This window comes from Anopheles darlingi, chromosome 3, assembly GCF_943734745.1.
Source record: "Anopheles darlingi chromosome 3, idAnoDarlMG_H_01, whole genome shotgun sequence".
Classification (NCBI taxonomy): domain Eukaryota; kingdom Metazoa; phylum Arthropoda; class Insecta; order Diptera; family Culicidae; genus Anopheles; species Anopheles darlingi.
In genome coordinates, this window is record NC_064875.1 from 56,759,975 (window position 1) to 56,782,041 (window position 22,067).

The following is a 22,067-nucleotide window of genomic DNA, read 5'->3' on the forward strand; positions in this document are numbered from 1 at the left end:
TCATCATCATCGTCATCCCATCAGCAGCGTGAGCAGTCTGTCTGTCCACGCTGCGTGGAGTGAGAGAGAGAGAGAGAGAGAGAGAGAGAGAGAGAGAGAGAGAGAGAGAGAGAGAGAGAGAGAGAGAGAGCATAGTCATCACACTTTGCTGCCACATTATGCGTAATGGGCCCACCAACCGAATGAGTGATGCGATGCGTTATGGATGATGGCCGTTCGATGGCCATAGAAAGTATATTTTCAATGCTCAACCAGCACAGATTGCTTCATTTGAATTGCTGGTGAATTGTTTTTAGTGAGCTGTTTGGTGATAAATGTTAATGCCTCGACCGTACATCGTTGCCTAGACATGCTGCTTGATGATAAGGTCGCAGCCATTTTGTTGTTGCCCGTTCGGTCGCGTATCTTTCATCTAAATGATGGCAAAGGGATTAGACTTTTTTCCTCCATCAAAATACCGCACCGACTACCTTTCACGTTTCGTCTGTTGCTCTGAAAAGCTCTCGAGTGCCGCAGACCGAAGGATTCGAAGACACTTTTTGCAGAATCCAAGATTAGCATAACAACATTTCATCCTACCACACCTGCCATCACACCACCACGGCTTTACGGCAGTCCTCTTGGAGGAGCGCCACTTTGAGTTTCAAAAAAGCTTTGAAGTCTCGAAAGTCTCGAAGCGTCTCGGTGGCTCGGTGGAATGAGGATAAGATTCACTGTTGTATTTCTTTTGTTGCGGCCTGTCCGGCGCGTCCTCCGAGAAGTCTGAGCAGCGAAAGATTTATGCGTTTCGATTAGATCGGAGCGAACGGAACTCCACCCGCCTCACGCTTGCCCTCTCCAACTCTCTGCCGTTCCTCCGGAGGTAAAGGTACTTTAATTGCGATCCGGCTAAAGTGAGCTGACTTTAATTAAACTTTCAGCGCGCACGCCATCTTGAGGCTCAGGAAGGGGCTTACGAAACAGAAGCCTAACTGGTTTTGATACCAGCTGAGACCGCACGGTGCAAAACCATGTCATTAGGTCATTAGTTTTAACGTTTACGTGCGAACGTCATTTTTGCGGCGTTTCAGATTGCGTCTAAATAGGCCACTCTGTTCTCTCCGTTCGAACAACTGAACCGAAAAGGATCAATAGAGCCGGAATGGGGGGGAAGGGCGATGGTCGATAATCGTTTGCAAAAGCGGGGGACGCAAATGGTTCCCAGTTAAGCTTCGGCAACAGCCTGTAATGGCATCGAGGCGGTGGTTAGATAGCTGGAGATCATTTGTCCGCTCGGTTTGCTGTTTTTCTCGGAAAATAGCTGGGGGTATTTAACAACCAAAAAGTGTATGTGTGTGTGGACGATGGTGAGATTGGATGTTTATCGCAATAATCATCAATCAGCAATGTGTCGGTGGTAATGGGAATGAATTGTTTTTTGGGGGAAACTAGCATTTTGCATCTTTTAACAATTAGCAACCGTTGATATCAGTATCAGAGGGTCTCTGTTTTAATTGGGTGGAATATTAGGTGCACTATTGTAGCAACTTTAATTGCTGTTGGCCAATCTTTGGGTGAGGAATTATCGTCTTTAGAACGGAATTTAAAGTCTGTGAGACTTCATCGATCAGTGATAGAATAAAATGATTAAAACTCAAATTTATAAACGGAAAGCAGCACAACAAGAGTATTAGACATAACGGAAGACATTTTGAGGATACTAAAACAAAAAAAAAATGCATTTCCTTTGCAAATAATACATTCGCTCGGAAAAGAGTACAGCGTTATGATCTACTCCACATAAATAATTTAAACTGTGTAACGGAAATTTCTTTATGTTGGGGAATTCATATAAAATCCCACCGCTGTCAGCACGTTGTAAGGGAAATTTGGCGGGGCAGAACCGCTGTCACCAATAATGCTTTAAAAGAATGACGAAGTTGACACTGGAAATCTAGTTTCAAAACTGAGCCAACTAACTGAACTGGACTGACTGAGCTTCCCAAAGGGACTGGCCGACTCAACTGACTGATCTTCACAGAGGGACTGCCCGACTCAACTGACTGAGCTTCATAGAGAGACTGGCCTCGTTTATTCTTATTCTAACTATTTTTATACTATTTTCCACATTCGTCATCGCCTGTCCTTGTCGGTCCTCACTCGTGTCCTTTCCGTGGCTCCCGTTCGCCGTGGTCGATCCTACCTCTCGCCGATGTTGTTCCACCCAGGATCGTCGCTGTAGGTACGGCGTCGCTGATGGTGATGAACGTCCGTTGAGTTCGGGTAAAACCCTGCCGTTTAGGATACGCAGGATCGATGATGTTGTTCCATCCAGGATCGTCGCTGTAGGTACGGCGTCGCTGATGGTGATGAACGTCCGTTGAGTTCGGGTAAAACCCTGCCGTTTAGGATACGCAGGATCGATAATGTTGTTCCATCCAGGATCGTCGCTGCAGGTACGGCGTCGCTGATGGTGATGAACGTCCGTTGAGTTCGGGTAAAACCCTGCCGTTTAGGATACGCAGGATCGATAATGTTGTTCCATCCAGGATCGTCGCTGCAGGTACGGCGTCGCTGATGGTGATGAACGTCCGTTGAGTTCGGGTAAAACCCTGCCGTTTAGGATACGCAGGATCGATGATGTTGTTCCATCCAGGATCGTCGCTGCAGGTACGGCGTCTCTGCTGGTCCTGAACGTCCGTTGAGTTCGGGTAAAATCCCGACGTTTATGATGCACCCGATCGTCGAATATTGTCTCGTGCGTAGATGGCTCTCGGTAACGGCTGGTGGGGCTTCCCGTTGATATCGTTTTTAGGGCCGTTACATCTCCCCCTCCCTTAGTGGAGCTTGAGGCCCGGCTTGACGGAAATAGCATCAAGCTGCTAGGTGTTGTGGCGTTGCGTATTGTCGCCGGTTTGCTTCGTTTCTCCGCTTGTAGATGCTCTGCTTGTTGCTTCAATTTTGCCCTGTTATATCTTCTGCCCTCGCATTAGGTTTTTTTTGTTACTTGCTTCCTTTCGCAAAGTTGTTTTTGTTTTCCTTTCTTACTTTCTTGTTATAGTTTGACGGTCTTACACTGTGCGTCTTCGTTCATCGTGAACGTCGTGTTCAGATTTATACTGAACAACCTCAACTAGGCAATTTTCCTAAACATCTCTTAATGTTCGATACACATTTGTTTTCCTTTCTTACTTTCCTCTTATAGTTTGTCGGTCTTCCACTGTGTGTCTTCGTTCATCGTGAACGTCGTGGTCAGATTTATACTGAACAACCTCAACTAGGAAATTTTTCCTAAACATCTCTTAATGTTCGATACACATTTGTTTTTTTTTTCTTACTTTCCTCTTATAGTTTGTCGGTCTTCCACTGTGTGTCTTCGTTCATCGTGAACGTCGTGGTCAGATTTTTACTGAACAACCTTAACTCTGAAATTGTCCTGAACATTTCTCAATATTCGATACACGTTTGTTTTCCTTTCTTTTTGTCATTATTAATTTCCCATGCTATTCTGTCCTGACGTTATATGTTTAACTGCTTAAACTTTTCTTGTCTTCCAATTTATCTATTTTTCCTCAAATTTAATTTTTTCCGATATGCTTGGTCCAATTTTCAAATCGTCGTCTTATTGCTTGTTATACAGGGGAATCTTTGTGATCATATTACCACATCTCTAGCTCGGAAAATTTCTTCGATCCTCGGAAGATCCTCGCCTAATTTATTACCGTCAAAAACCACTTTGTTTTCCATATTACGTTTATCAAAATCTCTTAGGTCTTTGTTTACGAGTGTTTTAGTTTCCTTACAGACTCTGCTGCGATTGGTTTCAGTGACCCTACTCTGTACTCCCCTTATACATTTCTCATATTGGCTTTGGCTCTCTTTTGATAACTGATTAGATTTTTCTTTGCCTTCCCACACTTTCAATGCTTGCTGGAGTTCCTTGATCAAGCTATTTTTTTCAGAATGTAACAATGTATTTACGAGTGATTTAGATTCCTTACAAATTCTGCTGGGATTGGTTTCAGTAGCCCTTTTCTGTGCTTCCCTTATACCTTTCTCATCTAAGCATTGGCTCTCTTTTGATAACAGATTAGATTTCTCTTTGCCTTTCCATTCTTTAAATGCTTGCTGGAGTCCCTCGGTCAAGTTATTTTTTTCACACTGTAACCGTAATATTGTGGATTGTGATTTAACTAGTTGCTCATTTTTCTTTCTCAGCTGTTCCTTTAATGTTGTACAGTCATTGGATGTTACCATATTTGCCTCTTTTGTTTCTTTAAGCTTGTTTTGGGTCGCTATCAATTCTGTATGAGAATGTTTGTTTTCTTCAGCCCATCGAAGGATTTTAAATTTAAGTTTATCATTCTCCTCTCGCAACTGTAACAGTGATACCTGATCAATTTTTGAACTCTGTTTTAAATCTTCAATTTTGTTTGCATATTCATTCTTTTGCCTATTGGCTGAGCTTAAACAATTCTCGAGGGTTTTAATCTGCTCATTTTTCATTCTCAGCTCTTCTTTTAGTTTTGTACAGTCATTGGATGTTACCATATTTGCTTCTTCTGTTTCTTTAAGCTTGTTTTGGGTCGCTATCAAGTTTTCCTGAGAATGCTTGTTTTCTTCAATTAACTTTAGTTTTTCTTTTTCTAAGTTGGAAGTGGTTATGATGCCTAACCTAAACAGTTCAGATTTTAATTCTCTTAACGTTTGCAAGTCGTTCTTCAACTCCTCAATTTGTTCTTCTAAGTTATGACATTTCAAACAGTTCCAGTTTTGACTAGGCCTGCGTTGTTTGTACTGGGCCATTTTACTTTTTTGTTGTTGTTGTTTTGTTATTATGAGCTTCTTTTTAGATTCACTTTGTCACTGTTCACTTTTATGACTAATATTTTTTTTTACCACCAGGCCTTCCTTGTAGTCTGTTATCGCCGTGTTTTCCTTGTAGTTATTTGCAGCTATGCGTCGTTCAGTTGGTTCGCTTTTCGGTAGACTCGGTTTCTTCTTCTTTTGAATTACACTCGCTGTTCCTCTTCTTAGGTTTTACGCTGTCCTACGCTGTGTAGTTCACTGCTTATTTTGCACTTTTGAATTTCACTTTTGATTTAACATTCACTTATTAATTTCGTTGTGTTGAGTTCGTTTTCCACCGGAATACTACTTATCAACACGGGATCGGTATCCCACCGCTGTCACCACGTTGTAAGGGAAATTTGCATTATGTTGGGAAGTTTATATAAAATCCCACCGCTGCCACCACGATGTAAAGGAAATTTCTTTATGTTGGGGAATTCATATAAAATCCCACCGCTGTCACCACGTTGTAACGGAAATTTGGCGGGGCAGAACCGCTGTCACCAATAATGCCTTAAAAGAGTGACGAAGTTGACACTGGAAATCTAGTTTCAAAACTGAGCCAACTAACTGAACTGGACTGACTGAGCTTCCCAAAGGGACTGGCCGACTCAACTGACTGATCTTCACAGAGGGACTGCCCGACTCAACTGACTGAGCTTCATAGAGAGACTGGCCTCGTTTATTCTTATTCTAACTATTTTTATACTATTTTCCACATTCGTCATCGCCTGTCCTTGTCGGTCCTCACTCGTGTCCTTTCCGTGGCTCCCGTTCGCCGTGGTCGATCCTACCTCTCGCCGATGTTGTTCCACCCAGGATCGTCGCTGTAGGTACGGCGTCGCTGATGGTGATGAACGTCCGTTGAGTTCGGGTAAAACCCTGCCGTTTAGGATACGCAGGATCGATGATGTTGTTCCATCCAGGATCGTCGCTGTAGGTACGGCGTCGCTGATGGTGATGAACGTCCGTTGAGTTCGGGTAAAACCCTGCCGTTTAGGATACGCAGGATCGATAATGTTGTTCCATCCAGGATCGTCGCTGCAGGTACGGCGTCGCTGATGGTGATGAACGTCCGTTGAGTTCGGGTAAAACCCTGCCGTTTAGGATACGCAGGATCGATGATGTTGTTCCATCCAGGATCGTCGCTGCAGGTACGGCGTCTCTGCTGGTCCTGAACGTCCGTTGAGTTCGGGTAAAATCCCGACGTTTATGATGCACCCGATCGTCGAATATTGTCTCGTGCGTAGATGGCTCTCGGTAACGGCTGGTGGGGCTTCCCGTTGATATCGTTTTTAGGGCCGTTACAACTGTGTCTACTGCTGCAAAACCGCTTCGCATGGGGTTTCATCAACCTAGTACATCTGCATCCGGTGAAGGGTGTGAGGCACACTGCTGTGGGCCTCAACAAAGGTTACTCCTCAGGCACGTGCTTGCGGTTAAAAATAAACAAAAACCCATTACCTTGGCCCACCCCCTCTTTGCGGAATTTGATTTAATGTAAGCTCCAACGCACATCCGGTGACACAGTGACGTGTTCATGTTGATTCAACATTATTCCCAGAACCAACCAGTTCACGTGCCCAAGGAATGGCTCATACCGACAGAGCCGGCTGGCTATTCGTGTTCAACACACCTTTTAGTTTTTTTTAATTAATATCCGCCATCCACCTGCGCGCATTCCTGGGTTTTTTACAACGAACTAACATGGTGCTTTGCTGTTTCCCACTGTTCACGTTGCAGGTTCGCTACCAACCGCCCCGGAGAACATCACCGTCACCTTCCTAACGCCCACCTCGGTACGCGTCTCATGGCAGACGTCGATGGATCCGCGCTCGCTACCGGTGGACAAGTACGATGTCACGTACAAGCCGACGGATGCCAGGTAATCAGCAGATCGCGCAGATGCGTTATGTAGCGTAGCGAGTAGAGCCCCACTGGCTTGTTACCGGCCGATGCGACCGACCGATATGTCACTGACTGGCTGTTTCGATGTTTCATTTGGATTATGGCTGTTGTGCGTTCGTGTGTGTGCGTTCGTGGCGCTCCGGCGGCTCCGCGTTTGCGCTTGGCATTCCGGACATGCTGTTTTCTTTCTTTATTGGTTGGTTGGTTGGTTGGTTGCCGTTTTTCTTCGCTTTTCTTCTCTCGTTCTCGTTCTCGTTCTTGTTCTCTCTTCTTTCTTGTTTCCATTCCCATTTTTACCATCAGCAGCAGCAATAGCAGCAGCAGCAACAGCAGCAGCATGTGCGGTTCCGGCCACTCAGCACCAACTACCGTGCTACGGCTCGAGAGGGCCAACTACTGCCAAGGCTGCAATGGTGATCTGTACATTTGGTTCCTGCTCCTACGCTCCGCTCCGCTTCACGACTGGTGCTGGTGCATGTGCATTCGTTTGGCTGCAGCCAAGCCGTCTGCGTGCAGCATCGTGCGATAGGGCGAGCATCGCTTCGAAGCATGCATGAAGCTTGCAACATCCAACCACCAATTGTTTCATTTCCGTCACGAATGCATTTCTGCATGTTCTGCATTGGCTGCCAATGGTTTAGTTGCTCAAAATTACTCTTTCTCATTCACTTTTTGTCATATTGTTTTTAGGATTGAAGTATCGTTTTGTTATTTTATTTTTTCGCAAAGAAACGATTCTTTATTTTCTTTTACAATGACCGATAACGAATGAACCAACTATCCTATTGTACTGCTCCATTTTCGCTGCCACTCAGCCTCTCCGTGCCAGAGTTCACGTGACTGTCATTGTCCATCCTCTTTCCGGCCGAGCTGCTTTATCCCCAGCAGCACCGGCACTACCTTCTCCGTTGCCTTAAACACACGCTGTCCAACCTTTTCCTGGAGCGACAGTTGTTTTGCGAGCAAATGAAAGCAAAGAAGAATGAAAAGTTAATCCCGATTTCTGGTGACATCTGCTCCCTCTGTAGCAGCAGCAAAAGCAAAAATAGTTACCAGTTTTTTGCCGAATTTTCTCAAATGCCCAGCCTCGACCTGCCCACCGAACAACACGGCCGTGACCAGCAACAGCACGACGAAAAGCTTCGTTAGATTCATAATGGCGTTCAACACAGGGACAGCAGCACAGCAAACAAGCAGCAGCAGCAGCAACGAGGTTGTTGTTGTTTGGTTTCGGCTTTGATAGCAAACACCTGGCAACTTTCCCCTGGTCGGTGGGATTCCCGGTCTTCGGTCTTCGGCAGTAGTGCTTTCGACGTTTGAAGTCTTGGCAGCACACTCGTCGTCGTTCTCACCAACGGATACTGATACCATCGGAGGCAAGATGAGACCGCTTTTATACGGAAACAGATCACACGGAAAATGGTGCCGCTTATCTGTCTTTCTGCTCTGCCTGAATCGCAGAACCAGAGTGGCCACAGTCGATACACATTTCGATACAGAGAGAAAGACCTCTGGGATAACCGATAAGCTCCCGGGGCGGGGCATCGACAGCATTGAACGTCGATGACGAACGCCGAACGAACGAACGAACTGTTCAGTTTCAGTTCCGACCGCGGCTAATCAGATCAAAGTGATAACAGGAATCCCGCGATGAATGAGCGAATGAGCAATCGATTTACGATACGGGACAATCTAGAGCCGGTCGAACTGAAGCTCGGATCCGGTCCGTGATAACAGCTTCATTATCGCACAGTGGCACAGCAGCGTCAAGGGAAGGTTCCTGGGGGGGTGGTCTTTTCTTCGAAGAAAGGAAATTAATAATTCAAACAGCAAGCAGCGAGCGTTGAACGGACAAACGATTCGAAGGTCTTTTTAATTAAATGTCAGAGGACGGAGGTTGCCGTTGGTGAGGGGAGCGTATCCGCATTTGGGGTTATTCCGGAGCTCACACTCGAGCGCTTCCGGTTTCCGGTGATGTGTTCTCGAAAAAGTACAGAAATGAACTCTACCCTCGTGATTCCTAGCAGCGCGTATCAATGAGAGTGCACTTTGCAACATTAGCAACCATCACCCATTATGTCCGCATCGTTTGAATAAAGCGCATCTCGCCAAGTGTCTCTCCCACTTTACCGGAAGCTGTCCTTTATACATCCTGAAAGGCTCTAATTACCATTCCAACGATGGAACTGGAGAGAGCAAGAGAGAGAGAGTGCAAACAGCTAGGGAGAGCGCTGGCCAACAATAGATGAATACGCCGGCCAAAGGGATGTAACACGAGCGAATGTCAGGATAAGAGGACATTAAGGAGGACAAAACCAAAGGGGCTTTATCGGACGGAGAGCCCCAGCTTGAGCTTGGTTTCTTCTTGTGCTTCTTCTTCTTCTTCTTCTTCTTCGTTTCTCTTCACAGTGTGCGAGCACACGAGGGCGATTCAAGGGGGGAAAAGTATGCTTAATTATGAAATCTCATTTCCATGCTTTTCACATTACTCTCGGCGCGTCGGTCTCGACTTCTATCTCCCGTCTCGGTCGTTGTAGTCGTTTACGGGCGTGTGACCGCTATTTGCAGTTGAGTGAATATCACCAACGTTGCCCCTGTGTCCTCTCTCCACCCCGCCATTCTGGTGTCCTCTGTCTGGCAGCATCTTCTTGCTTCCATTTCGTTTTTGTTCCTTTTGTGTTTGCGTTCACGTTTGTGTGTATGTGTGGCTGTTTTACAAAGTGTGCAGAAGCCCTTTGACCCTTCAGGATCCTCTCAGGAGAACAGTCTCAGGAGGCAGTCTTGGCAGAGGCTTTAGCTTTGCTGAGCTAAACCGACAGTAATCCGTCCCCCCACCCGTTGGCCTACCAACCGTTTTTGCCTTCGCGGCGAACTTGTTGGAATACTCGGCACGGCACGCTGCATCATCATCATCCGAGCTAGGAATTTACATATTTTTATGACCTCCCTGGGAGGAGCTATGCCCGGATGGACCCCGCGCTGGTGGTGGTTCAGTTAAGTTTGCTCGTTGGATCGCGTATTCAAAGTGCGAAATGTTGAATCAATTTGATGCTGCTTGTGGCCGTCTTCGTTGTCGTTGTCGCTGGCCATACATTTTGCATGAAAACGGACGCAAATCGCTTAACACACACGCACGCCGGGAGTACGCCGACAGTAACTCCTTTTCTTTCCAATCGTTAGATGCGATTCTGTTTAACGATCCACGAAGACAATTTGTACGGTTCGTGGGTTTTTTTTCTGTTATTTTCGGTTGCCACTCCTGGTGTTGCTGCTGCTCCTGTTGCCTGTTAGAACGTTTGTTTGCAGGTGCTGTTTTACGATCAGGTTTACCCTATTAAATGGTGAACAGGTCCACTCTCGAGGCGGTTGTAAAACGGTTTTCGGTCGGTGCGGTCGATTGTTTTGGAGGGAAATATCGGTTCCAAAATGGTGATCCTTGAACGCGTGCCATCCGAAGTGGTACACGTAGAGGCATAATGGATTCGTGAAGGTGGTACGCATAGAGGTAGTATCGAGGTTGAGAATTTGACATTTGAGGTTGACATGCTTGCTGCAATACATTTAGAACACTTTGACTAAAACCAAGCTTCTCAATACATGCCTAGTGACAATCGAATCCACTTTGATGACCGTGACACCACGACAACCGAACAAGCAAATGATCTTAGCATAATGTGCATAACAAAGCAATAATTATGTATCATCGAAGGAGCAATCAAAAATCGATAAACAGACAGCGCCACGGCACCAACGGTCACCATCCTTCCGTTCAAGGCAACGTTGTCTTGTCGGGAGTCAGTCACTTACCCCGCCACATCGAAGGCCACCCTTCGATGCTCGGTGAATATCCTTAATTAAATTGTAGAAACCGTTCAGTGTGACCAGCGTGTGTCGTCGTGTGTGCGGTTGTGGAGTGTCAAAGACGATGACCGGAGGCCGACGTTGCGGGGACGTGCCAGCTGTGCTGGTGTGAACAGATGGTTTCGCAGAACATCACTTCTGTTTCTGCTGCTGCTGCTGCTGGTCAATCGCACTTCACTGCTCCGCACCACTGGTCAACCCCGCGGGGGGCCCCAGTGTCATTAAAAATCAATTAACAAGCTGATTAAGTTTTCACATTTGCAACCGAGGCGCATGTACAGCAAAAGCAGCAGCTCAACTCGAAACAGAACGGAACGGTAGAGAGATAGAGAGCGAGAGATAGAGAGCGAGAGAGAGAGAGTGAGAAAGCGAGACAGCGAGAGAGAGATAGTTTGACAAATATTACAAGCATCCTTTGGCACGGTCATCACTTGCAGAGTCCTCGGGCCCTGGTACACATGTTGGCATTAGGCGATTGGTGATGTTGCTAGTACCAGCTGTACCGATGTCCTTCACCGTTCACCCCGTGACGGCGTCCGGTGACCATGTGCGGCTGTGGCGCCATCGTGTCCTGTGACCCCGAGGAACAGCGCCGTTGTTCGGTGGTGAACGCCGAGTGTCAGCGAAGCGTGACATCTGTCTGTACAAAGCTCCCGGTTGGCGGTGGTGGCGGCGACGGAACGAGTGCAAATATTGAAAGTTCGCTCGACATGTGAATTATTGAAATAGCACGCCACAGGGTGCCACAAGCAAAGGGAAATGTAAGGAAGGAAGGATGGAGGAGGATCACCACCGACAACATTCGTGATCCTGTGCCGTGTGCCGGGCGGGCGGTCGGCGATGAGTTATTTCGGTTTATTGCCTCGCCCGGCAACTACGGCAACTCGCAACTAAGTTCCCTGCAGCGCTACATACGTCAGGCAGTGACGCCTGAAGGCGCTAGTCCAATGCCGCCTCCACGGTTTACCGGTGCACTTGCGAAAGTATCCGTGGAAAATGGGTCGAAATAAGTTCCACGGAATTAATTTCGGATTTTTTGGTGCGCGAGTGGAGTGCGAGTTATTTCAAGCACTTTCAGCGAGGTTGTTTACATCCTGATGGCACGATGGAATTGCTGCACCACGCGTGACCAACGTCACGAGGATATTCTTTCCCGTGCTCGTCTTCTAAAAAGCTTCCTAGAGTTGTAGCTTGTATTGATTGTATTTCTCCTCTCGTCTCGCTTTCTAAATTATCCTCGCACATTTCCTATCTGTCATCGCTAGCATAAAAAACGAAGCGAACAGATTCGCCTGGATTCGAGCATAAACACGCTCATGTGCAGCACACGCGAGCATGATTCAATCAACAAACTCAACACCCGCCCGTATTCTCCCGTTTGCCGAGGGTTGGGATTGAATTTGATAACCATAAATTGATGGAAAAACAGACGAAAGTAAAAAAAAAGAAACCCCAAACCGTTCGCATATTGTATGTCGTGAACGTGGTTGTGGACTGTTGGACTATGTGGGTCGCTTCCAAATTGCCAAACACCTTCGATATCACGCCGTCTGTTGCACGCAGGATACTCTACGAGGACAACCGTACCGGGAGCGTACACAGACACACCGTACAGTTGGCCACAGTACATTGGAGCCATTTCACAAACATTCATGATAGTGGGGCGCTCGCTCGGTACTCGGTGTCAACCGAATGGCATTCGTGGACGTGTACGTGGACGGGAATTGGTTCTGGGGTAATTGAATTTGCCATGTTCCGTTCGGGAACTGGCCGGCCGGCAATTGCATTTCGTCGGATGCGACAGTGGCGCACACGCACGCACAAGGAGGAGATGGAGAAGAGGAGAGAGAGAGAGAGAGAAACGCATCACACAAGGGATGCAGCTTGTTCGACCTAGCACCATCGAGGTTGACAACGACGACGACGAGGACGAGGACGATGCTAGGATGTTATCGTTTGCTAAAGAAAGCATGTTCTTTGTCGTGGACCTAGTCCGGGAGTTCGGGTGAACTTTGTCGTTGCCACAGCAGCAGCAGCAGCAGTAGTATGACAATGGGCTATCCGAGTGAACCATGGTCCGGAGCTGAAAGTGTTTAGTGTTTAGTGTTGCTGATGGAGGAGTTTCCAGTAAAGGTGGGACGGGGCCCTAGATACCACTTCTTGATTGCCATGAGCAGCTAGTTATAGTTCGACTTTAAAAGTCCTTTAACGATGGCCAACACCATCAGACACTATGCTGCAATGCAGTGTTGGTAGATTATCACATCATCAGTCAAGTAACTCATCGCTCAGTTGTCTCGTTGTTGTTGTTGTTATCTGCAACTATGTGACTAAATTGGAGAGGATCGAACGAAGCATTCCATTCCTCGTCCAGGCCACAGTGACAGGACGGTATTCAAGGTCGTCAACGTTCGAGATTGAATCATAGTTTCCGGTGGAACCTTGGGTTCCAGGAATTCGACGCCGGTTCAAATACCTGCGCTCGCTCATCAGGATCAGGATGCTGCTTCGCTGTTACTAGCACTGGGGGGCTGTTACTAGCACTGGGGGACGCGCTCATCATATCGCTGGCAGGCTTTTCGAGGAATTCTCAGCCAGCCACATGCTAATGAAAATTCCAACGAATGCCACAGACGGTGGTTAGCGCCTCTCCATCGCATCGAAGCTACACACAGCTAGCGGTGCGCCACTCGTGTGCAATTCGGCGACGAAGTGAAATTAAATTACGATTATTTCGGCGTGTGGTACGGGTTGAGGAATGATTTTATGCGATGCCCGAGGGCAACGCGACGGCCTCGAACGATGACGATGGCGTATCAATGGGCATTATTAGCGGAGCAAGGGATTGGCGTCGTCGATAGGAGAGTGTCTGGATGATGGTATTGGGTTGATACCGAGCTGATTTGATGGCGAGCAGTATGGCTCGCAGATTGCCAATCGATCGATTGTTTACGTTCCTGATCTCGGAGGCGTAATATGTTGCTAAACTATTCGCGGTTGAATCGAACCGTACGTTCGCGGTATTTTCCGATTATTTATTTATGGACCGGCACCACACAAAACAGTTTACTGCATCCGAACCGAACCGAACCGAACTCCGAAACGATATCAAAACCAAATGGCGCCGCTAGCATGGCGAGGCGCTTCTCTTTGCTTCCTCAATTCAGGCGTTCATCCAGAGCAAACAATCTGTCCCGCTATAAAGACCTTACGTACTGTTAGGGGGGGGAAATGACCAAATCCGCAATTGCTCACAACGAAATGAGCTTAGCTTAACGGCGAGCAATAACTTCATCTCGCAATTGTTCCCGGTCTCGCCCGGATTTATACATAAAGATACACTGTAGCCAAGGGCTCAGCAGGCAAAAGCACCGCTCGTCCCCGGGACTAATATAGTTCCAGCAAGTGCCAGAGTAGAGGAGAGTGACACAAAGTATCCCTACCAGCGGACCGACCAAACGGCACTCTGTTTACTCTGGATTCTGGCGCCCAACCTCCGGAACCGAAACTAAGCGACACAAAAACAAATGATGGGATCTCTCAGCCGACTCAGCAACTGCTGCAAACTGAACTGAAGATGTGCCACTTCGTTATGCTAATGAGGGTTCTTTCTCACCCGCATGCTCGTGGTGCCGGTTTGCAAAGAAAATGGTGAGCACCGGTTTGTGGCGGTCCTCGAAAATCGCTCCCAAAAAAGCGATGCCCCCGAAATGTCTTCCCGAATAAGTCGGCGCGGCGCACTGGCTGATTAAGTAGTTCCGCCTCGGACCCCTTGGCCGTTGGGTCTGGACTGGACTGGAGTGTTAGCGAGGGTGGCATCATCGTGTGCACTCAAGGCTTTTCTCAAGGCCACATCCGGTCTTCGAATAGGTCATACCAGTGCCCCCATCTCGATCCTCGAAAATTGCTTATCACTCGCTTTCTCGCTCTCTCGCTCTCTATGTGCGCGACTCACCTCGCGCCCCAAACACCTTAATTTAAGACCATCATCGCTCCTTTTGAACGGCCGCACGGAGCCCGTCGGCGGGACCTTGAAACCGGATGAAGACACCATTAATCTCAATTATGCTGCTGTCGCCGTTGCCGGTTGTGCCACCGGGCAGGCCGAGCTAGTGAAAGTGTTTTCCACGCATTTTCCACGACCCAGACCCAGACGAGCGTCGACGGGCGCGATATTGATTATGGCCTCTGGAGGTCTGGTCACTGCAGCTGTAGAGTGGTGTTGGTGAGCACAAGGTTGAGGTGCTTCCATTTTACAATGCATCCAACAGCGAGTTGACGAGCTCTGGTCTAGGCGGTGGTGGTGGTGATGGTGGTGGTGTTGTATGGTGGCCAGTTCAAGTGATTGACAGCGTGAGCTGAGCTGATTACAGCGGCAACCGGTGTACGTGTGTGTGTGTGTGTGATGTATCTCTACGTACGTACGTGTCCTCCCCTCGTCCCACTGACCATCGATCGATAAATTGTTGGACGTTCCCCGAGGCCTCCCAAAAATAGATCCGTTCAATTGCTTCCAAGGGCAGCATTAATTTAAAAGAAAATAAAAACCGAAAGCGAAGAAGAAATTGTGAAAGCGCCCTCCCTTCTTTTGTGCTCTCCTGGTTTATGTTTTGTTGTTGCTGCTGGTCCTTACTGGCCCGATCCTCGATGCTAATCAATGTCGTGCTATCCCTCCCCCTAATCCCGCTTGTCAACCTTCGGAAACCGAGGGTTTCAGCGACGACGACGGAGGCAACACAAAAGCGATAAATTTATTGTCATATCCGACCGCCCTTCGGGGCCCAATGAAAGGAGGAGGACCCCAAATGACGACGACAACGACGATACCGGGATAGGAGAGAAAGGACCAAGTACAGAACATCAATATCGAGAAATGACGCTTTTTTCTACCTTCCTCCAGGGGTCGTCGCCATTGCGCGGTCCCGTTGGCTTATAATAGGACAAGCAGCAGAGAGAAAGCGAAGGAAAGAAAGGCAGAGAGCGATATTACGGCTGGACATGGCGGACATGAAACGGTGCGCCACATCATCTTTTCATACCGACAACGACCGCCACGCTGCCACGTTATTGATGGGCCCAAGGGCAGAAAACGAGCGCGCGCCAACATGTTTTGCCGTTCCTCCGTGTTGGCGTCGCTGTTTTTTGAGGCAAAACGCAGACTGTCCTGGCGGATGCAGGCTCGGATCGGGGCCTCAAAAATGGCCGCAAGCGATCGGTGACCTCGGCGGTGACCATTTCCTGAGCTACTAGCTACCACGCTGACCACGGACGGAACAACGGAAAAATGAACATCCATTCCGTGTTTGTCTTTCTGCCATTCAATAATAACTTCAGTTTAAGTCGCTTCTCGGAAGAGACTCCAGGACCCCGCGTGGGGCCATATAGGTAGCACAATGGCACTGCATGGCATTGTTTCGGGGGGTAAAGAAACCTCGGTTCTGACCCGCGGTTGTCTCCAGCGAATGTTACGACATGTTGAAAAGAAATTAAGCGACGCAAAAGGACGCATCCATCCGTTCCCAATTCCCCGTGGCCGTGGCGTTCAATTCCACGAAATATTCGTCTCCACAACCGTGTCTCGCTGTAAGGCGATGGCGATGGCTTCTCGGAAATAGCGGCACAATGTCTCGTCTCACTCCCAAAAAAAAAAAAAGAAAATAGACAAGAGGGAAAAACAAATAAAGGACCGCCAGCTAAGCACGCCGATTTTTCCACCGATTGCTTGTGCCAGGGGGTGGGTGGAAGCGATTTCATGGAAATCCAATTAGCATGAAATTGACACCGACCAACCGGCCCGTCGTCGGCATCCGGCTTCAACCCATTTGTTCCGTTCTCCCCCCCCCCCCCCCCCCCAAAATCGAGAGAAAAAAAATGGACAAACATTGTTCGGATCGTTTCGTTTTTAAAGACACGCCGCCACTTCGGCAGGTTCCGGAAGTAGGAAGAGAAAATGTGAAACAGTCGAGACAGTCGAGGCCAATCCTTCTACGAAGGTCTCAAAAAGAAGAAGAGCAGATAGTAACTGTCACGTCGGATGATGCGACGACAATGTTACGCACCGTCGCAGAGTAGACAGTACATCTGCTTCCAAGATAGCGGTTGCGGTAGTTATGAATTCCTCTTCGACTAGTTGAGCTGAGGTGTAACACATGAGCAGCACCAGCTGGTGCTGGTGCTGGAGCAGCAACACCCTTCCGAGGCCGATATAAGCTGACAGGCGGTGTCAACCTGTTATCACCGGTGGACGATGATGATGACGGCGGCGGCGGCGGCAGCGAAGGGCAACTAACAAGATCAAAACCCCTTTGCTTTATGCTACATTTGTTTCGCCTGTTTTCTTTCGTTTGCTCGCCCGTTTTATAGGCATCCGAGGTGCTGGTCCTGGTACTATGTGACCCAGGTGTACCAGACCAGCCGACCAAACGGGGGCGAGCTTCTGCGTAACATTGCGTCGCATCATGGTGCTTCGGGCGGACGGAAAGCAATTTCTTGAGACAGGCGAGCCAAAAGGTTGTAGAAGGTATAGCATATGTAATGCCATCCATTCTTCGTTTATGGGTGTGTGTCTGCGTGTGCCTGTATGTGGCGCAGAGTGCATTGCTTTATTTCAGTGTTCCCTTGGCCCACATTTACGCGACTGCGACGCTAGTCATCGCTAGTAAGGGCGAGGCCATCACCTGGGCTTCCTGGTTTTTCTCTGTACAATGGACACTAGACTTGACCAGCTGGCCAGGGCTTAATATTGTTATATAAAAAAAAAACCGGCACGATCACACATACACACGGGCTGTGTGCGGCACTGTCTGTGTGCTGTCCTCGGCTCAGACTGGCCGGACCGAACGGACAACTGCTACAAATTGTTTATTTCCCAAAAGAGGCAACGTGGATACCACCACAGGTCAGGACATTGCGTTCCTTCGGCTCTGTTTCCTCACTCTATCTTACCACTCTCTTCTCCTGGGGGGAGATGGATAGAATTAGACAATCGAGTATTCGATAACCGTGCTAGTCGAACGTTGTGCGTTTGTGTTGCTTTCCAGCACCAAGTGTTGTTGCTGTTGCGGTGTTAAGTACCACGTGGTTGCCACACGCCAATTGTGAGCCTCGTGTGTGTGTGTGTGTATCTACAAAAGAACGAACATCGAAGTACGGATGCCATGTCGCAACCACATCCGATGACACGCTGGAGTAGTAAGGACGGTTGTTATGAGGAGCTGTGCCGAGCCGTTTGTTGTTTCAGCTCCGCAAGTTCATCTCATCCTCAATATTCCGTCGTGATCCATCGAGAGCTGCGAGCTAGCTAGTGAACTGCGACGTTTGATGGTCGCCCACACACATACACACACACACACACACGCATGCACGCGTTCCAATCATCCGAAAGCAGAGTGCGTAGTGTTCGCTTTTGCTTCTTCCTGTTGGTCATGGGGATGACATGCTGTTGATAGACACTAGGACCGTAGGTGTAGGTAGAATAACACACTAAGAGGAACAGCCAGAACCCCGGGGAGTGTGGGGGGAGGGGCACGGTTCGTCGAGCATAATTATGAGCGCACCGGAGCTCACATTACGGCACGGTGGCCGATGCGAAGCGATGCGATGCGGTTGTATGTGAGGTTATGGTGGTGCGGATGTTGTTTGTCACCGGAAAGAAGCGGAAAGCACAGCACAGTACAGCGGGTGGCACCTTCCGAGATTGGTACGGAGTGGCCGCGGAACGGGGCTGCTACTGTTTGACCTTTGATATGAATTTGTCAACGCGACATGGATTAAAGCTCAAATTTCGTTCTCGTTTGCCACAAGGACGCACACACACATGCCTTTCAACAGAGGGGGCATAGTGGCCGTGAACCGTGTGTGTGGGTGTGCATGTATGTTCTAGTGATGTCAGCCGGTGCCGATGGATAGAGTGACACTTTGGGCTTCCATTTTGTTGCAATTTGATAAAGCGTTTCGTGGGACAGGATTTCGTGGGTTCGTAGGAAAGATCGTTTGTTGATTGGATTCGTTGTTCCGTTGATTGATGGTGGCCACGCCTGGTGTAGTTTACCCTAAATTGCATTTGTGTGAGATTTTAGCGGGAGCGTAAATGGGAGAAAAGATATTTTAGTCTGAAGCTTTACTACATTATATCACATTTATATTACATTCGGAAATTGTAACCATTTAGTACTTTCTAAAACCGTTGAGGTACATTCTGTATTCCATCGAATTGATTCATTGGATCTATTGGTTTTCTGGAGGTCCTATTGCTAGCTAAATATTCATTTTAAGATACTGTCTGGAGCGGTTTGCACTGTTTTTTCAAGGGTTTAACAATATAGTACAGTATTTCGATTATTTGCATCATAAGTTCCTCAACATCACAAGAAAAATGAAAAAACCATTTTAATCATGATTAATGTTAAGAGCTGTATCATTTTTTTCGTGCATCCCAATAAGTGAATGCTGATAACAAAATATTGTAGTAAGAATGTGACGTTTAGAATCAATATACGAAGAGCAACACCAGATACTTACCTACAAAAACGTACTGTTCTAGTGTATTGAAAATATTAGGGTCGATAGAAGATGTTTTCATTCAAACTAAGCATTAATGCTCTCTTCTATTGAAAATTCAAAATGTATTAAAGCAGCTAGGATGGAATCCAATCTAGCATATCTAACGATATAGAATCCAATCAATAGATTGCGCTAGAAGACATTAAGCTACTAGGGCCTTATACAGACGCCGATTTACGGAATGACATTAGGGACTCTTGAGTAAACTTTAAACATTCATCCAACAACCCCCTTCGGGCTCATCAATCGTTTTTATGCGGATGACTGTTTTTTTTTTTATTGTTCTTAACCAAATCCGCCTTATCGATTACTTGGCACACACACACACACACACACACGCATATATGGTTGATGGTTGATGGTGGAACTCTAATTCGATTGGCGGAAGGCTAATCGATTGAACGTTCGCGTCCGCGTCCCGTATTGTTGATTCTAATCATCTAGACGTGTGTGCGCACAGGAGGAGGTTCGGTTCGTACGTGATAAATTAGACATAACTGTACTGCGAGAGGACACGAGGACAACAGGAAATGGGCTGGTTGATGTAATTTCCCTCACTCTCCATTTTTCTGCTCTCACACCGTCATCGTCGTCGTCGTCGTACGTTCCGCTCGGTACGATGTCTGGTTGACTGGCTGTTGGAAGTAAATCGCAATTCCATTGTCGGTGTCGAAGCCTTCGTCGTCGTCGTTGTTGCCGTCGTTGTCGTTGTCGGTTAGGTTGGAAGGCTGTAACCATGAGGCGGAAAAAGAACTCAAACAAAATGGAGTAGAACGGCGGTGGATGAAGAGAACCGGCACCGATGATGGCAGGAGGCAGCAGAAGCGCGGAAGGCGTGCTTAGAGAGCACGGTGGCCGTTGAAGTGATGTGTGGGAAGTGGCCTCTTACCACGACTTCCGTTGGCCTCTACCACCCACCGCCCCACCCTTGTGGCTATTTTTGTTCTGTGCAGGCACCGCATTTTCACTTAACGTCCTCCGGGGTGGGCCTCGCGGGCGCGTATACTCATACAGCCAAACCGGCCTCGATCGCGCGTACCCTGGAGTAGTCCGTACAGCCGCGGCAGTCAGTGAGGCTGATGCTAAGCTTTCCGGGGAGGCACCACTGCGTCCCCACACACACACACACGGACACACGCTCGCGGGATCTACTCTTGTTGTGTCTTTGTGTGTGTGCGTGTGTGTATGTGATTGTTGGAGTGTCGGTGGTGCAGTGGAATTTATGTAAGTCCAGCGGACGCGCGACTCGCGACGGAAATCAGTTCACGTCCTGTGGCCGTCTCGCAAAGGTTTCGTTTGGAACCTGGTGCTCCTCCCGGGGCTTGTTGTTCTCTCTCTTTCTCTCTCGCTGTGTCTGGGGTGTCCAAAAAGTGGAATCAATCAGTGGGTTGGTGGCAGTTGCCTTGGCAGTTGCAGTAGAGTGCAGCGCAAACGGAATTTGCAAGCTATATCGTGACACGTTTAACCCGCGCCGAGTGCACATAAAGTTCAGCAAAAAGCGGACAAACAGGGTAAATAATGAGTCACCGATAAGAGTGCTCTAGCGCGTGTGTGTGTGCATTATCTGCATTAACAGCGTGGCGCTTAAGCACGCTTGGCTTGGCGCGCGTGTAACGGATTGCGTAAGCGCGACCACCATCATTCGTGATGTGAAGCAGTTCTGTGCGGCCGCATGGAGTGTGGCGTCACTACAATGTGGAAATGATGGACGAATCGCGTTTATCTCGTGACTGTTTTTCTTTTGTTCTTTTTTTTGTCGGTTTCTCGTGCCACTCCGTGAAGAAGTGAACTGGGAACTGGGATTTTCATTTCCCCCGAACGAGACAGCAACAATATTTTCCATCATTATCGAGGCCCCCAAAATGAGGCAAACGGAAAAACAAACCACCCCTCGGGTATATCGCAATATCCATTAATGGTGCTGCCGGTGCACGACACACGCGGTGCGCTCTGCAAACTTCCAAACACCTGGTTGAACCTCGTTGGTCTGCTCGATAGTTGGAGACCGAGAGAACCGAATGGTGGCATAGACCGATGTGCAGCACCGTCGTTGTCGGCCAGTTGTTGTGAAGTCACGAAATATAGTAGAGCGCCTCGAGGCAGCAGCAGCAGTAGCAGCAGTAGCACTGCATTAATTATTCAAAAGTTGGACTCGACAAGTGAATCCCACACAAATACACCCGGACCGGGACGAAAACCCGGAAGGTTATCGTGCTATCCATTGCGGCCTCGTCTTCACCGAAACTAATGTTTGCCTGGCCGTGGCGTGTCCTCTGCGTGTATGGGTTGTGCTGATGCGTAGGTTGCGACGGAAGAAGCAGAAGCCTTTGCTGCGCCTTTGCTTGGCACCAACCGATCCGGGGGGCACCAATTTGATTCGAGCGGTTCGTGTTCGGGTTTTGATATAGAAAGAAGTTGGTTTTCGAGTGTTTTTCGGTTACCGGGATTTCCGGGATACTCTTTGTGCCCCGGTGTACCCCCCGGTGTACGAATGCTCTGTGGTCACGCCAAGGTTTTACAATGGGTGTAATGATGCTTGATACATAATTTAGAACAAGGAGTCAAGTCCTTGAATGAGCGGACGTGCTACGTTCCCACCCCGAAACTTGTGTGTTTGTCCTTGACTTTATTCGGATTTCGTTTGAATTGTTAATCATTTTTTAAATCCTCCTTCTCTTTGGAGCTACTTTCGATGTTAAACTCTGTTTTAAACATTTCAGCGGAACAGTGCTTCAACGATTTATACTCCCAGTTTAATCCACGCGATGATTCTTGACGTTCGTAGTGGCCGGGCAATCCTTTCAACCTCGTGAATTCTCCTGGCCAGGTAGATTATCTCGTGCGGATAAATTACTCCTTTCGAAGATTTATCGCGGCGCGCAAAACGGGCTCTAGCCTGAGGCGCC

The 22,067-nt window shown here is 48.0% G+C and overlaps 3 protein-coding genes across 5 annotated transcripts in view; 1 reads left to right on the plus strand and 2 right to left on the minus strand.

The window, feature by feature from the left end:
- The window catches only part of LOC125955350 (uncharacterized), a 94,801-nt gene that overhangs the window by 35,849 nt on the left and 36,885 nt on the right, over nucleotides 1-22,067 (plus strand). For all 3 annotated transcript variants that reach the window (XM_049686476.1, XM_049686478.1, XM_049686477.1), the window contains exon 4: nucleotides 6,574-6,715. In XM_049686476.1, the coding sequence (XP_049542433.1) occupies nucleotides 6,574-6,715 (142 nt within the window). The remainder of the gene's footprint in view (nucleotides 1-6,573; nucleotides 6,716-22,067) is intronic.
- On the minus strand, nucleotides 1,826-3,060 carry LOC125955356 (uncharacterized). The gene is made up of 2 exons (XM_049686488.1): nucleotides 2,591-3,060; nucleotides 1,826-2,377 (listed from the first exon to the last, which is right to left on the minus strand). Exons 1-2 carry the CDS (start codon nucleotides 2,852-2,854, stop codon nucleotides 2,015-2,017), a joined length of 627 nt encoding a protein of 208 aa, XP_049542445.1. The 5' UTR covers nucleotides 2,855-3,060; the 3' UTR covers nucleotides 1,826-2,014.
- On the minus strand, nucleotides 7,550-7,893 carry LOC125955360 (cecropin-A1-like). The gene is made up of 2 exons (XM_049686493.1): nucleotides 7,792-7,893; nucleotides 7,550-7,677 (listed from the first exon to the last, which is right to left on the minus strand). The coding sequence occupies exons 1-2, from the start codon at nucleotides 7,891-7,893 to the stop codon at nucleotides 7,582-7,584; spliced, it is 198 nt and encodes a 65-aa protein (XP_049542450.1). The 3' UTR covers nucleotides 7,550-7,581.

Excerpts from the sequence above, each read along its gene's own strand:
- LOC125955356 (XM_049686488.1), bottom strand. The coding sequence starts at position 2,854 with ATGCTATTTCCGTCAAGCCGGGCCTCAAGCTCCACTAAGGGAGGGGGA. Across the intron at positions 2,378-2,590 it reads TGCGTATCCTAAACGGCAGG|GGTTTTACCCGAACTCAACG; the intron begins GTTTTACCCGAA and ends CCTAAACGGCAG.
- LOC125955360 (XM_049686493.1), bottom strand. The coding sequence starts at position 7,893 with ATGAATCTAACGAAGCTTTTCGTCGTGCTGTTGCTGGTCACGGCCGTG. Across the intron at positions 7,678-7,791 it reads GAAAATTCGGCAAAAAACTG|GAAAAGGTTGGACAGCGTGT; the intron begins GTAACTATTTTT and ends CTGTCGCTCCAG.